Source organism: Telopea speciosissima, chromosome 3 (genome assembly GCF_018873765.1).
Source record: "Telopea speciosissima isolate NSW1024214 ecotype Mountain lineage chromosome 3, Tspe_v1, whole genome shotgun sequence".
NCBI lineage: Eukaryota > Viridiplantae > Streptophyta > Magnoliopsida > Proteales > Proteaceae > Telopea > Telopea speciosissima.
This window is the reverse complement of record NC_057918.1, coordinates 26,874,688-26,889,876: the sequence shown is the minus strand read 5'-3', so window position 1 is coordinate 26,889,876 and position 15,189 is coordinate 26,874,688. Positions and strand designations below refer to the sequence as shown.

The window sequence follows — 15,189 nt, the reverse complement described above, 5'->3', positions numbered from 1 at the left end:
GAGATAATCTCAGGGTGGTTTCTTGCAGGTCTGAAACACATGTAAAACCACATACCTGCAGAACCGAAATTGAAAGGTTTCTCACCCGGGATTCCTTTCCCAAGGGGTTTAAAGGTAGGGAGACTTCAAGAAAGCTTCCTCCTAAGTCCATTAGGGTTCTAAGACCTCATTAGGTCCATGTAATCCCAAGGATTTAAGAGGAAAAACAAAGAGAACCTAATTTAGGACATAATAGGGTAGAAACCCTAAATTTCTCAAATGGAAAGAGATTGCTTAGGCTTAGAGCTTGTAATGGAGTGAAATAACTCCACCATAGTCTAGGTTTAGAGGTTCCATTGATTTCTTGGGTTCCAAGAGAACCCTAGGTCGAATCTCTCCCATTTTCCAAGCCCCAAAACCCAAAATAGATGAAGAGAGGTGGGTGTTAATGGCTTACCTTCCCCCAATATAGAAAAGCTCCACGTAGAGGGCTCCACAAGGTGAGGTTCCAAACCTTCATCCAAGCTTTTCCATTCTTCTTCCTCCTTTTCTCCTTCCTTCTTTCCTTCTTTCCTTCTTTCTTCTTTCTTCTTTCTCCTTTCTCTCCTCTTTCTCTCCTCCACGATTTAGGTTAGATGGGAGAAATAAAGAGAAAGAAAGCTTCTCCCCCCCCCCCCTTTGTCTTATTTATAGAAAATGGACCTTGGGTCCTCTAAGTTAAATGGGTCAAATAGCTAAATGGGTACTTTAAGTTAAATGGGTCAAGAGTTAAATGGGTGGATCCAAGATAAATGGGTCATTAGGCCAAATGGGTAGTTTAAGTTAAATGGGTCAAGAGGGCTTAATGGGTTGACCCATGGTCTTATTTAGGGTAAAGGAATGGGTTAACCCATCTTTAGGTCAAATAGAGTCAAATGGGCCCTCAAGTTGAATGTGCCTCTTAACTAAATGGGCTTGCCCACAGGTTTCAAAATAGAAAAGAACCCACTTGGGGATGGGTCCATCCACCATGGAATTATAAGCCCATCACACGCTCCCTTAAATAAGTGGGACCCACAAATGGAATATTTCCTACACTTTTAAAATAACTCAGACGGTTCAAACCTTGACCTGCACTTCAAGAACATCGAAGGAAAGGGGTAAATAAATAAAAATTAAGGGCTAAAACTTATTTCTCAGCCGTCATGGTTTGTCCCCCATGACCCCAACAGTCTCGCCACGACAGTGTCAAGCTCATCACTGAACGAAGTGTCCAAGTGAGGCGACGCTCCGAGGTACATGCTCCGATACTCTTCACTTCCCGGACTAGTACTTGGAGGAAAATCAACGAAGTCACCGTCAACGAATTTCCCCCACCGGCGGTTGAGGAACCTTTCCTCCACAGGCAAAACCATACTGTGGTCAATAATTTTGTAGCTGGGTTTGACCACCAATGAGAATAGCTCACCAGCATATGTGGCAGTGATAACCACACGTCACGGGAAAAAAATAATAATTAATTATGATCCGGGGTGCGGGTATAACAGATAGTCCGTCCCAACATATTGGCAATCCTACCTAAGGATGTTGCACCCCAGAGTCCAAGGCCCATCATCTAAGATTTGGCGACTCAGTTCCATCCACTGGAAATCAAAAATAAAGATTCCATATTCAAGACCAAATACTTCAACCTCACCAACATGTGCCCACTTCTCCTTTGCAAACCTTTTCATAGAGGAGAAAGAAGGTCTTGGTCCAAAAACGAATCCAACTAAAGCAAACTCCCATCTATCCTTCTCAGTCGCAATGTCCTCACTGCTACAGTGCGCCACCTTCTTTTCATCTATCACAGAAGGCGCAAAGTAAGATAAATGATCACTTCCATCTTTTAACTGACCACCCGAAAAAAGGCTCACCCAAGAACGTTGCTGGTCACTCCTCAGATCACCATCACCAACAGTAGGAGAGGAGGAAGGCGCATTGGGTGCCATCGGAGTAGAAACATCGGCGACTATGAACTAATTGAAACAAGAAACCCATGAAAAGAGAGGAAGAAATCGCCAGACCCTATCAGTTAACTCTTCTAGTCAGCCTACTTGCATTTTAGCAAAACATGCAAAAAACAATCGATGGAACTTTGAGGTAGGGAATAATGTGTGGAAATGTATTTTTTTTCAGTTTGTAGTTAGTGCTTTATTTTTTTTATATATATATAAAAAAAAAGTATATACTAAGTTTGAGTACATGCAATCATTGCCACATGGCAAATAAAATGGTACACCAATGAAGTAATGGGCCCCACATTGTAGATTCCAATGTGCATCCTCTCACATAATGAGATGTGAGGTCTACACTTATACCCTCTCTTTTATTCTTTTATTTGTTTTGGGTAAAAGCCAAATTTATTGAAGAAGAAGGCAAGAGGAGCACAAGGCGTCCTAATTACATAAATCCTAGACCCAAAGAGAGGAAATAGGCCACTCTGTCTTACTTGCTAGAGATAGGGCATTTCGAGCTAGAGAATCAACGACACTATTCGCTTCTCTAGAAATACAAGAAAGATGGCAACCAGTAAGGCGAGAAACAATAACGAAAATATCTTCTAAAATGCCGACGATCTCAGTCGACGGATAGGAGATTTCTTTGTTGATTAGCTAGGAAACCAACTTTGAGCAGTCTGATTCCACAAGAACACCACGAGGTTAGCATCCAAAATTGCACACATCCCGGCACGTAATGCTAAAGCTTCAGCCATCAGCGAACTTGAAGCCTTAAACGGCTCAGAATAGGCCATGATTGGGGCACCCTCATGATTACGAATGACAATTCCAAACCCTCCAGAACCTGATGAGGGAATGTAGGAGGCATCGCAATTGAGCTTGAGATAACCAAGAGGGGGACTGTCGGCTGAGAATGATGATGACTCCCGTTGTAGAATTCTAAAATGGGCCTGATGGGCTCTATTAAAGACTTCAATAGGAGACCTCACTCTTTGGTTGAAGACGAGATCATTGCAAGCTAACCAGAGATGCCAGCAGATGAAGGCAAAGAGACTCAAGACTTCAGCTTTTCCCTTCTTGCTTGGAAATCTAATTTGATCCCAAGTCTTGAGGACACTAGCAAGCATCGGAAGCTCATCAGAGGGGACGATGAAGGAAAGATTGCTGCCAAACCACGTGGCTCTGGTGAAGGGGCAATCAAGGAGGATGTGGTCGGAGGTCTCAAAAGCATGACCACATCGCCTGCAGCTGGAGTCAATAGGAATCTGCCTTCTAGCCAAGTTATCACCTGATGCTAAGCCTTGAGCGCATGTTCTCCAAAGAAATGCTCGGATCTTCGGATACGCCTTGCAATTCCAAATCATCTTCCAGGTTGGAGGTTGAATTTCTTCCCATGCATGACAGCGAGAAGAAGAAATGCGAAGGTTAAATTGCTTATCCCTTTGATTGGAAATGAGGTGATAAGCGGACTTAACTGAAAAAATCCCGTTGCTAGCTCCTCCCCAAATGAGCTAGTCTTCCCTAGGAAAGATACTCAGCTTCACCTTCAAGATAGCAACAATTTCTTCAGCAGTGAATAACTGGCCCAGCAAATCCAATCTCCAAACATAATTACCCTGATCAATAAGCTCTGAAACCCTGTTGATAAGGCAATGAGGAGGCTTCAAACTTTGGATTTGGAATTCTGGTAAAGAAGGGACCCACCGGCTTTTTCAGATATCCACTTCATTTCCATTGCCTAGTTGCCCAAGAATCCCCTCTCTCTTTTATTCTGACCTATGTGAACTTTACGTGGTGATATCATTCTCTACACGACCATTGATGTGGTGTGCAAATTCTTTCCCCACACTAGCATTGTGAACGCCTCCCTTCTTAAAAACATTTTATTTTAAGGGAAAAAACCCGCTATGATAGGGAAGCTTTCGAGTTGCAAATAGAGATGGAAACGGATCGAATACAGATTAAATACAAATCAAATGTGATCAAATCTAGATATTTGTATCCCTAACTTATGTAACCTAGAGCGCCCCCCCCCTCCCGGCACGCACGAGACATATAAGATTTGCTCTCAATTGTCTTAGCTCTTTTCCTCATTCTCTAGAGCCTATCAAATCTTCAAGAACCCATTAGATCATTGGCTATTTTTATATTATTATTAATTGATATTTAGTTGAATATGATTGATTATGTTCTAGATTATCCAAATTCGGATCGACTATTTTTTCACATCAATCGTTGCAAGTTGTGAATTGCGAGTTGTGACAATGGTTTGAGGAATCGGTATGCGATCGGCCAATACATATCGGTATCGACAGGGGCCAATATCGATTCATAGTGGATCTATATGGACCAAGGGTAAAATGGTTTTAAAAAATCAAATTTTAACTAAACCCGGAGGCAAATCCGTCCGATACGGGATCGGCTGAGACTGATCTTGTATCCGATACTGATTCCTAAATCCCTGGTTTCGAGTTGCGAGTTGCGACCGTGTTTGTGAAGTATTTGGATGCCTGTACCACACTGTGACAAAGCGGAAAACAGCTACCGAAGCGCAGCGCGAGCAACGACACCTGACATTTTTCTCCTTTTTCAGCAGCGATGGTGAGAGTCCTCTTTAACATATCTGAATCTAAGCCGTAGGGTCGATAAAGCCGCTCTGTTCTTCATCTTCTGAATTTTTATTTTTTTTAATATAATTTTTCTGTTTTTATTTGGTAATAGGCTCAGGAAGCAAAACCCATCACCAGTCCTGTACCAGAAGCGTTGTATCCAACCTTAGCCGTTTTCATGCTCGCGATCGGCTTGGTAGTCACCGCTTCATTCTTCATGTAAGCAATCCAATGCAACATACGATTCATCTCTATGAAATACAATTATACAACATAGATCTACGCGTCACATTTAATTTTCCTGATTTAAATTCGTTTCATATTTTTCTATGTTTGAATGTTTGTCAAGTTGTTCATGATTTTTTTATTACTTTGGAATCTTGTTGTTTAATCTGAATCATCGACAATTCTAGGGAGAAGCTCCAAGAATTGTTAGGTCATAATGGGTGATTAGCGTTTTCCTCCTAGAAAAATCCCATTTCACTATTTGGCGATTGTGTACGGCCAATGTGTTTTGCTCGCCAAGTGAAAACTTGGATGAACCTTAAAACGATGCTTAGCAGGGCCTTGACTATCTTCAGATCTAGTCTTGTATTATCGATCTGTTATATTTTGAGTTCGTCGTTTCAACCCACAATTGCTGCCTTTCCTCTGTTAACAGGCAATTAGGTTGCATACCTTTGTTTCTTATAACATTCTAACGAAGAGTAGTGTTGTTTCTCTTCATTGTAATGTAGTGCTAACCAGGGAATTTATGTGATGTCCATCATTAAATATAAGTGGTACATTATAAGTGAGCAATAATTGCATCAAGTAATTACATCGCCAAGAGGGTGGACCTTGGTGTAACAGTAAGGTTGCTCCATTGTGACCAAGTGGTCATGGGTTCAAGTCTCTGGAAACAGCCTCCCCGAAGCGGGAGTAAGGCTGTGTACATTATGACCCTCCCCAGACCCTGCAGTGGCGGGAGCCTCGTGCATTGGGTATGCCCTTTTAATTACATCATCAACTAAGAACTAGCTGCTTCAACCCCAATTTACTGACAAGATTTACCCATAAAACCTTCGTTAACCGAAGAGTCATATTTAAGTGGAAACATTATTGCACTTGTTTACACAAGTGCCCTGGCATATGGTTGTGAGTACGTATATCTGAAACGGATGGAAAGGTTATAGTGGCTTGAATCATTTGTTATTTGTGTTGCTCCTTTTACCCTTGTTTTGCACTTCCAGCATGCATCATAGTGGTTTCAGATTTGGTTATGGGAACATCCCATCATGCCCAATGCTTTCCAACCTCTCTCCCATTCTTCAGTTTCATATTTGTCATTTCCATCCCAATGTGAATTATTCATCATACTGCCACAGGGACATCATAATGGTTGGTGTGGTTTTCACCGTCAAACAATGAAAATTGATTTGAAAAAACTCATTGTATTGCACCATTCTAGAAGTGTGCCTTCCTTTACTCAAGACCATCAAAAGTGGAATTGTTCACTATCCTGTGCAAGAAGGTCGGGAGTCGGGACAATAGTATGATTAGTTCTGGAACTTCTAAGTCGGATGTAGAATCATGATCCATGGTTGAAAACTCTTCATAGAGTGTCTAAAGAATGATAGTTGAAGAATTTGTTTGTGATGATGGTGTTTTAGTGTATCATATGCTTGGAACTGATAGTACAGCTAGACTTGTCTTTCCTTTTTTTGGGTGGGGGGGGGGGGGTAGGGAAGATAAAAAAAATATTCTTTTTGAGCGTGTAGCCAAAAATCGGTACTGCTTGCTTGTTTGAAGAATGAGCGATGTCTGCGTGTTGTAGCTTTCCTGTCACCAGAGTTTGGTCCAGATATGCTGTACCTTCTCCTATTCATGTGTAAGTTTCAGCCTTAGCTAGATTTTAGACATACTAAATGAAGTATTCGCAAATGTTGGAAAAGTAATATTTGGAAAACAGTTGTACAGGTGGGAATATAGGGGCAGAAGTGCATAAAAGATGGGTAGTAACACTGAGATAGCTCATAGAATTTGATACATGGCCAATCTGGATGTAACCTATCTATCAAGCAGTTGAGATTCATCATAGCAACCTCCATATGCCTCAAATCAAACCACGAATACACCGAATCTAGCAACGCAGCATCCTTGTAACCTTCTTCTCTTGGGGGGAGGGAGGAACCTAATATATAAGTAAGAATATAAGTACAGGAATTTATTTAGGTAATACCTCTATTAATATATTTATTCGTATTCGGTATGACCTTACTTGTAGTACTTTCTTCTTTCATTTTATGAATATTACTTGATTAGGCAGAAAGAATCATCATTCTTTTTTTTTTTAAGGGAAGGATGCTGTATACCTTGTGTCATGGCCATGCACACGCATGCATAATCAAGTGAAATGGTATACAGACTCGAATCCTTTCCTGCTTCTCTTGAAATTTCATGGAGTTGATTTGAACGACTCATTCCTTTGGGATCAGACCTCAAAAATCAAGCAGCAGAACAAAATAATGTGTGTTTGGGCTATAGGTTCAAGTTTGGATGGCAAAAGCTAAAGCATTTTTTCTTTTGGCCAGAAAACTAAAATTAGGTTTGCTAAAATATGCATATAGATTCTGATTTTATGGTCATCATTTTTGTTGAACTGTTTTAATTGTGGACCCACTAACAAGTCTTCCCTAATATCTTGGAACTTCATTTTATTCTCTTTTTTATCCTCCAAAAATCGCATGCAGTTGTTATATCTCTCACACAAATTTTTCCTTCTATCCTTCTCATATGCCCTCTCATCAGCCCTGGTTCTGTTTTGATTATGTAATACTTGGTCAATGCATCTAAGAGAGGTATTAATTTCTTGAGTTAATAGATATTTTTAAATTTCATTTCTATGTTCCTTGTCAAACAGAATTGTGATGTGTCTTCTTGTCTTTGAACATCTGCGTCTCATTCATATCTTCATTTCAAACTTGTTTCTAGAAGAAATGTAACTCTGAAGCTTTGCATTTGTATAGTTGGTTTTGTCCCATGTTCTAATACCATTTTGTTTTCTTATATACCTTGAGTTCTGAATTAATGGCCTCTTTGGCTGGTAAACTTTTGCATGTCTAGGAGTTTCCTTAGAATCGAATTATTATTGAATCATGTCTGAGGATTGAAGTTGTAATTATGATTTCCATGTTGGCATTAAAGGGGTTAAGCTTGAAAGTATAATAGGAATAATTCCTGTTCCATACTGATGTTTGGAACCTTAGTTTGCAAACATACAAACCCTTGAGAGGTTGAATCTAAATATTGTGGACATTTTGTTAGTCTTCCAAATGGTTGAACTTTGAAAGATCTATGGATATTGAAAGGATGTGATACCATCGTTGGAAGAAATATGTACTGGAGGTCACTGATTTGTAGTTATTTTCTCTCTCCCTCGTTCACAATTCCCTATATATTACCTCTTCCCTTGTTATAATTTATATGAGAAATGTGATTCTGCAGCTATGCAGCCACTGCATCCAAACAATATCGCAGTTTAGCAAAGGAGCTTACAACTGGTGCGGCGGCATCTGTTTTCTTGGTATGTTAACAATCCATTGCTTCTGATTTGCCATATTAATAAATATTTCTTGCCTTTACAATGACACAATCTAGACCATTTCTTACAACAATGTATATATATATTTTTTGGCAGGGCTTTGGATCATTGTTCCTGCTCCTTACTTGTGGAGTTTATGTTTGACTTCTAGATGGTTGACAGGGGTTTGAAATTTTTTTTAGAAAGTTTTGTTTCAAAATGATACTTGTTATTTCCAGAAGTTATGCTTAGTTGTTAATGTGAGACCAACCCTTAGGTGTCCAATTTTGTTCAGTGGCATCCGGTGTGGCCTGCTCAACCAGATAAGTTAGAACTTAGAACTACATCAAAGCTCACACAAATTTGCTGGACTGGAAGCCACTTGCCCAGGAAAGAAACACCTAAGGTGCTGAATTTTCACCCTTTTTAAAGCTTACCCAGTGAAGTAATAAGCGTTGGGTAGTGAATCAGTATTATGACTTCTGAATCTTCTTTTCTTCTACCTTCCCATCCGTGATGGGTGAATCACACTCTTTTAATTGATTTTTTCTGATAGCATGTTACTATTACACCCTTGATCCACATGTATGAGTCTACAGAAATTTCTTAATAAGGTCATTTGCCTAGACCTGTCAATGTGTCAAAGAAAATAGCCATGTAGTGTTTCTTACCTTTACCCAGAGGGTTTAAAAGAACGGAATTGGGATCCAGATCGGGATCGGCTGGGGCTGGGTAGGAATTGGCCAAAATATGCCTCAACTCTAGAAATCCAGTCTGAATGATCTGGAATCTGGATTGGTCCGATCCTGATCTTTTATTCCCTGTCTATACTTGGCTTCTCCTTGGTGTTTGCATCGATATCTCTTTTAACAGGATCCTTGATGCACTCTTCCTCGGAAAATTATCACCTCCAGTTTGCTGACCGGCCCAGTTCCCCAGTTCCTCTAATAGGGGGATGGTGGACCCCATCCGGGCAGGGTGTTTGGGCATGGGTAGAGAGGTCATTTCAGTCCCCCTTTGTTAGAGGAACTGGGGAACTGGGCCGGTCAGCAAACTGGAGGTGATAAAGATCCCTCTTCCTCAGCAACAACCAGTTTGAAGGCCAAATCCCTCAGTATTTGAGGGACTCTCCAGTTTTTGTCATAAATTTAGCAACCAAGTTAAAGGGCAACACACTACCCAGTTTTGGCTACATGGGTCCTTCATTGAAAGAGGTGTTGTCCTCAGTAACCAATTAACATGCTGAGTTTCTGATGGGATTGGTCTGTTAACGCCGGTACAAGTTTTGCATGTGAGAAAGGCTTTAGCCTTTGGGTTCTTTGTCTTGTAGGTTGATAGGTTGAGATTATTTGCAGCGGCGAGATCCCAAGATCCAGGGCTCAGTGACCATTCTTCCCTCAGAAAGTTGTTTATCAATCTCGGTGGAAGGTTTTTCTGATGATCATGTTGGGAGCCCAAATATTTCAATGGCCATTTGATATTCACACTACCTAGCAGCCAGTATTTGACAACTCCAGCAATTTTCCCCAAAGGTGACTCCAAGATTGAGGCGGATGGATGACAGGGGTTGTTGCGAGGTTGGGGCGAGCTACAGGGGAAGGGGGTGTTGCATCAAGAGAGGGAGGGTAGGGGAGGAAAAGCAATGGCATGGGGATGTTATAGCTGGAGAAGGCAGGGAGAGGAAGTAGGGGTGTAGCAGTTGGTGAGGGGAAGACGGAAAGGGTTCATTTATGTGTTGCCGATTCACTCTCAATCCTGAAAGATGCCCGATCCCAATTGATTCCAGCTGGAATTAGCTGAAACCGATCCAAAGCCGAATTCCGCTCTTTAAACCCCGGTTTCAACTCATTGGCAGATCATTCACCATACTAATATCATGTTTGGACTTTGGAGGAGATTGAGGTTTTAAATTTTAGTCACAACAAAATTTTGGAGATTTCTACCTAACTTGGTTTGTTCATAAGTGCACCGTTTGGTATGCATTCTAGGTCGATTTTGCGGTCTCATATGATAAAAATAATTGTTTCTATCACTCGTGAATGCGAAATCAACCTAAAATACATACCAAACACAGCCTAAAGAGCCTTGTGAATCTCACCATTTCTTTCATCTATTTTGTGGGTTTAGCAATGAATGCAACAAGTTGTGTTTCAAGAATGTGGGATTTGATTTCGCGATAGAGGCATGCCTTCTATGAATCCTCTGGTTGGGTGAACTCATGAGACAGAGAAATCTTTAATAAAAAGATGGGAGAGACAGTTCTTTGTGGAGGAGTGTGTGTCCAAGACAAGTGTGGATCTTGCCCTTGCACAAGTATCGTCCAAGGTCCTTTAGGGCCATTCACATGGAATCCATTGTGGGACCCACAGGTGGAGTGAATTCCATGTGAGTGGCCCAAGAGGGCCTTGGACGGTACTTGTACAAAGACGAGATCCGGTCCAAGACAGGTAGTGATCGCCCTGTTGAGGCCGCTGGGCAGGCTTCCTTTGGCCTTTGCACGCATAGGGTCATGCTCCCCAACGATTACTCGTGCTCTAAAAACATATAGGGAAGCAGTTTTCTGTCCGGGAATGTGGCCTACGCTAGAACTCCCATGTGTTTATCTCTCTCCTCTTTAAAACAAGGGGGCAGAGGTGTCTTTTCAAATGGGGAAGAGGGAGATAGACTCATGGGAGTGTTGGCATACGCCACACTCCCGAGCAGAGAACTTTCTCCCAAATAATTTTTTTTGTTTTGTTTTTTATGAATAAAACATATATTTTTTTATGGGTAATATAAATCGATATATTATTTTTGGTGAATAAAACATATATTTGTCAAATGAATTAATACTATTAATCAATCAAAAGTCAATTCAAATTTTTATACAAAAAATGGTAACATACATTTTTTTTTTGGGTTAGAAATGAACTTATTTATTGAAGCCGGAAAAATGCAAGATAGTTGTGTTACAAGCATTAGATAACCAGGAAGTGGAAGGGTGCCAAGTTGTCTCACACGCACAAGACAGGGCTTTCCGAGCTAGGGAGTCAATCACGCTGTTAATCTCCCTAGGAATATGGTTAAAGGAAACCGAGTTAAAGTAAGAGGACACCAATTTGAGGATGTCTTCTACAACACATGCCACTCTGAGAGGTGGTTGGGGAGGGGGGGAACCAATGAGCAGGAAAACCAGCTGTAGGCAAACCGATTCTACAACCAAATCTTCAACTCCTTCCGAGATCGCCAGCAAAAAACCAAATCTTAGCGCTAAGGCCTCTCCTTCTAGAATAGAAGAGAAACTACCTGGAGACGAAACAGCCACAATAGGATCTCCTTTGTCATCTCGAATAATATATCCCAAACCCCCTGAATCACCTTTGGCAGAGGCATCAAAATTTAATTTGAAGAACTTCGATTGAGGCGGAGACCAACTAGCAGTCCCATTAGCTTTTGGAATGGTATCAGTTGTAGAGCCCGTCATTGTTATCTGAAATTCCTGAAACCTTTCTTCAACATTTTTAAAGACTTCAAGAGGGGAGAAGGGAGAAGATTCTCCCATTGAAAAGCATCTCATTTCACGCTTTCCACAGAGCCCAGCAAATAAAAGCTGCAAGACTTGAAACTTCTTTTCTTTCTTGCTAGATGAAAATAGAGAACACCAATGCTGAATAAAGGAGTGAAGCTTTGGGTTTGATTGGGGGGGGGGGGGGATAAAGGAAAAGCGAGACCCAAACCATACTGATCTCGCAAAGGGACAATCGAGAATTATATGATCAGCCGTTTCAAATGGTAACATATGGATATCTAGATGACACTCTATTTCCATGTACATCATAGTACATGCGTAACTCCTTGTGAGTAAAAACCATGCAAACATCTTATTAATATGATATTAATTAAAATGGGGTGGAGGAAGTCGTTAAAATTATGAAAGATTACCCCTAAAAGACCTATGTTTGCCCATTCAAATATCACCATTTCAAATACATTGGGTTTGTTTTTGTTTTTGGTAAATTACATTTGAGGTGTCCCATGTTTAAGAAAATGACACTGAGGTGCCTCAAATTTTTTTTATTTTTTGTAAATAGAGAGGTGCCTCAAGTTTTAAAAGTACCACTTAAGGTATCTTGTGAACTATTTTTGCTTCATCTACCTCTACCTCCTCATCCTCCGGCCTCCGCCCTCTCCCTCTCTGCACAACCCGCCCCATCCCCTCCCTCCCCAATCTCATCCCATCCCCCTCTCAGCAAACCCTCGCCCCACCCCATTCCCTTCACTCCGCACTCTGTCACACAGTTTTATTATTTAAATCTTATTTTCTTATTTTCTTTCATCCTATCCTTGTTAATTTTCTTGGTTTAGACCCTTACTGTGAAAAGAGATTTAGCGGAGGTGCAATGGCATTCAACGACGCAAACACTATGTTTTCGTCAAAAAAGGCACCGGACGTGTCATGGATCTTTATCCCTTCAATTTACCTGCCCGTCAATTTCCTCAATTCCATCTAATAGAGGTGCAGAAATGACCACCCTATCTCCTAGCGAGTGGGGTCCACCTCCCTCTATTAGATGGAATTGAGGAAATTGACGGACAGGCAAATTAAGGTGATAATTTTACTGTATGGTCGCAGCCTAAGTTGGATAGTGCCAGTGTAAGCTAGTACATCTACCCTTCCACTCATGACGCAATAGAAGCGGAGCTCCCATGCCATCCCTCTCGAGGACGTGAGCTGTGTGAGTTAGGATGGCACACCTCTTGCTCCAAACAATTGGATTACAAATTTATAGCTTGGAACCAAAAATAATGATTTGGCAAAACTAAATAAATTGGAGTAGAATTAACCACCTAGTAATAGAGCCAAAAAAATGAATTTTGAAGCCAGATTTGAAAAATCAGATGAAAACAGAGTTTTGATGAAAGCGCACTTGCAGTAGGATTCTATAAGACATCTATTGATTGAGAAACATGAAGGTTGGGGTTGAGCTTGGGTTATGGAGGAATCACCTGTGTTAGGTCATAGGTGTGGTTGAAGTTGAGGACAAAGAAGCCAACTTAAACCTATGAGATCAGAAGCTAGGAAAGCTTCCATCATTGATGGGGTGGGAGCAGAGGGTGAGAAGAAGGCGAAGGTAGAGATGTCTTTGATTTGTGAGCAAAAATAGTTAACAACCCTAAATGTCATTTTTCAAACTCCAGGCACCTGAAACATTTTTATCTTAAACAGGCACCTCAGATGTAATTTATTCTTAAAAAAAGAGCAAATTACATGCACCCATGGTGTTTGAAACAATAATAGAACACCTCCTGTAGTTTCACCATTTACACATACCTCCCCTGGACGATTGTGGAACTTACAATAAGCCTTTTCCAGTCCATTGGATCAATTGTCGCAAACTCGGATGAATTTCTATTTCTCCTCCATCTGATACCAAATTCATTCTCTAGTCTCTCTTTATGTCTTATGTTCCAACTTTCCTCTTCGAAGGCTGTCTAACTCTGTTCCATCTCACCATGTCGATCATCGACCCTTGGCCTTTCACTTAAACGGAAAACCCTTTTCCCCCTTTGCAGTACTGAGAATTCATCCATAAAGATCCAATCTGTATCATTCTCCATCACTTCTCCTCTTCAATTTGTACAGATTAACCATGCGGATAGACAAGGGGTTTTAGGCTAACCTTCACCGAAGGGTGGCTGGGCTAGGGAATGTCCGTTGGAGATGGTTTGGTCTTCAGCAAGCTTCGCCGAAGCTGGTGTGTAGCAAAACCCTAAATTGATTTAGCGATTTTTGGTTTGGACGAGAAGATGTAAATAAGGGTAAAATGGTACATCATTTAAGTCAGTGATGTAAAAAGGATAAAATTGTCTTTTACCTTTCTAAATTAACACCTCACTAATATTGTTACCCATCAGGGGGTTATACGTAAGTGGTGAAACTACGGGGGTGATTTTTTATTGTTTCAAACAAACAATAGTTGGAAAACCAGATTTTTCTGACTCAACTCGTCTTTCAGAAAAAACCTGATGACCCGGCCTTGTCAAACCCAATCAAAGTGAGTCATGTTTTTTAATGCAATAAATATATTTATATATATTTTTAAATAAAAAAATACAGAAAATATGGGAAACAAGAAAAGAAAATCAAGGAATCACATATCAATGCATTTTAAGTTTATACTAATGAATAAATAGTTGAGGGTTTCTTACTGACCAAAATAAATAAATAAATAAAAAGAATATGAATTTACCAATTTTTTTTTCCTGACTCAATTTCTAAGTGAAAGCGGTTTTATGATTTTAAAAAAAATGACTAAACTCCCCAAGTTTGTCATGATTCGGGTAAAAATACTGAGTCTTATTTGACTCAGACGATTTATGACCCAGTCTCGTCATTTTGTACCATGACATCTACACGATTCTTGACCAGATTCCCCAAAATTTTGATTTGACTAGAGCAACTCGCCCAATCCAAACCCAATTTTCCAACTATGGTCCAAACTCCAAGAACAACACGTGCGTTGTTGGGAGAAAAAAAAACATTAAAATCCTCTTCAATTCCTGACATGTGCAGTGCGTTGCAGTTTGGGGGTGGGATGTTGCCACCTGCCAGGTGCGACATCAAACGGTTCGAGCTCGAAAAGAAAGAAAAAGATAAAATAACAGAAATGAACTCGGATCGTTGGATGTCGCGTTTTCCAAGTGATGACATCTCCAACCCCAAAGGACCTGGCTCTTGTCAAACTGTGGCAGGAGCTAGACAATCCAACGCTTGGAAACCACCTCAAAAATAGGCGTGGTCATTTGACATGTGGGCCCCAGGTGGGACTCATCTGTGAAATGACAACCCCACCCTTATTTTTGTTGTTGTTTAGTGGAGCTGGACGCTCTAGCTCCCGCCATGGCTGGATAGAATCATTTTTCAACTTCGAACTGCACCGCACTTACGAATTGGAGAGGAAAATTTTTTCCAGAAAAAAAAAAAAAAAAGACTGCGTCTGCACTCCGCGGGACAGCTCATATCCGAGTACTCTAATATTGTGGTCACACCGTCACAGTCGTTCAGGGCCATCGACTCCTA

At 40.7% G+C, this 15,189-nt stretch overlaps 2 protein-coding genes across 2 annotated transcripts; one reads left to right on the top strand and one right to left on the bottom strand.

Moving 5' to 3' along the window:
* Positions 1-2,608: 2,608 nt before the first annotated feature.
* Positions 2,609-3,322, bottom strand: LOC122655032. Its single transcript, XM_043849284.1, has one exon. The coding sequence runs from the start codon at positions 3,320-3,322 to the stop codon at positions 2,609-2,611; it is 714 nt and encodes a 237-aa protein (XP_043705219.1).
* A 1,177-nt stretch (positions 3,323-4,499) lies between these two features.
* LOC122656166 (transmembrane protein 258-like) lies at positions 4,500-14,407 on the top strand. The gene is made up of 5 exons (XM_043850622.1): positions 4,500-4,559; positions 4,680-4,786; positions 8,054-8,132; positions 8,247-8,304; positions 14,396-14,407. The coding sequence occupies exons 1-4, from the start codon at positions 4,557-4,559 to the stop codon at positions 8,292-8,294; spliced, it is 237 nt and encodes a 78-aa protein (XP_043706557.1). The 5' UTR covers positions 4,500-4,556; the 3' UTR covers positions 8,295-8,304; positions 14,396-14,407.
* The last annotated feature ends 782 nt before the right edge of the window (positions 14,408-15,189 follow it).

Excerpts from the sequence above, each read along its gene's own strand:
- LOC122655032 (XM_043849284.1), bottom strand. The coding sequence starts at position 3,322 with ATGATTTGGAATTGCAAGGCGTATCCGAAGATCCGAGCATTTCTTTGG.
- LOC122656166 (XM_043850622.1), top strand. Across the intron at positions 4,787-8,053 it reads GTCACCGCTTCATTCTTCAT|CTATGCAGCCACTGCATCCA; the intron begins GTAAGCAATCCA and ends GTGATTCTGCAG. Across the intron at positions 8,133-8,246 it reads CGGCGGCATCTGTTTTCTTG|GGCTTTGGATCATTGTTCCT; the intron begins GTATGTTAACAA and ends ATTTTTTGGCAG.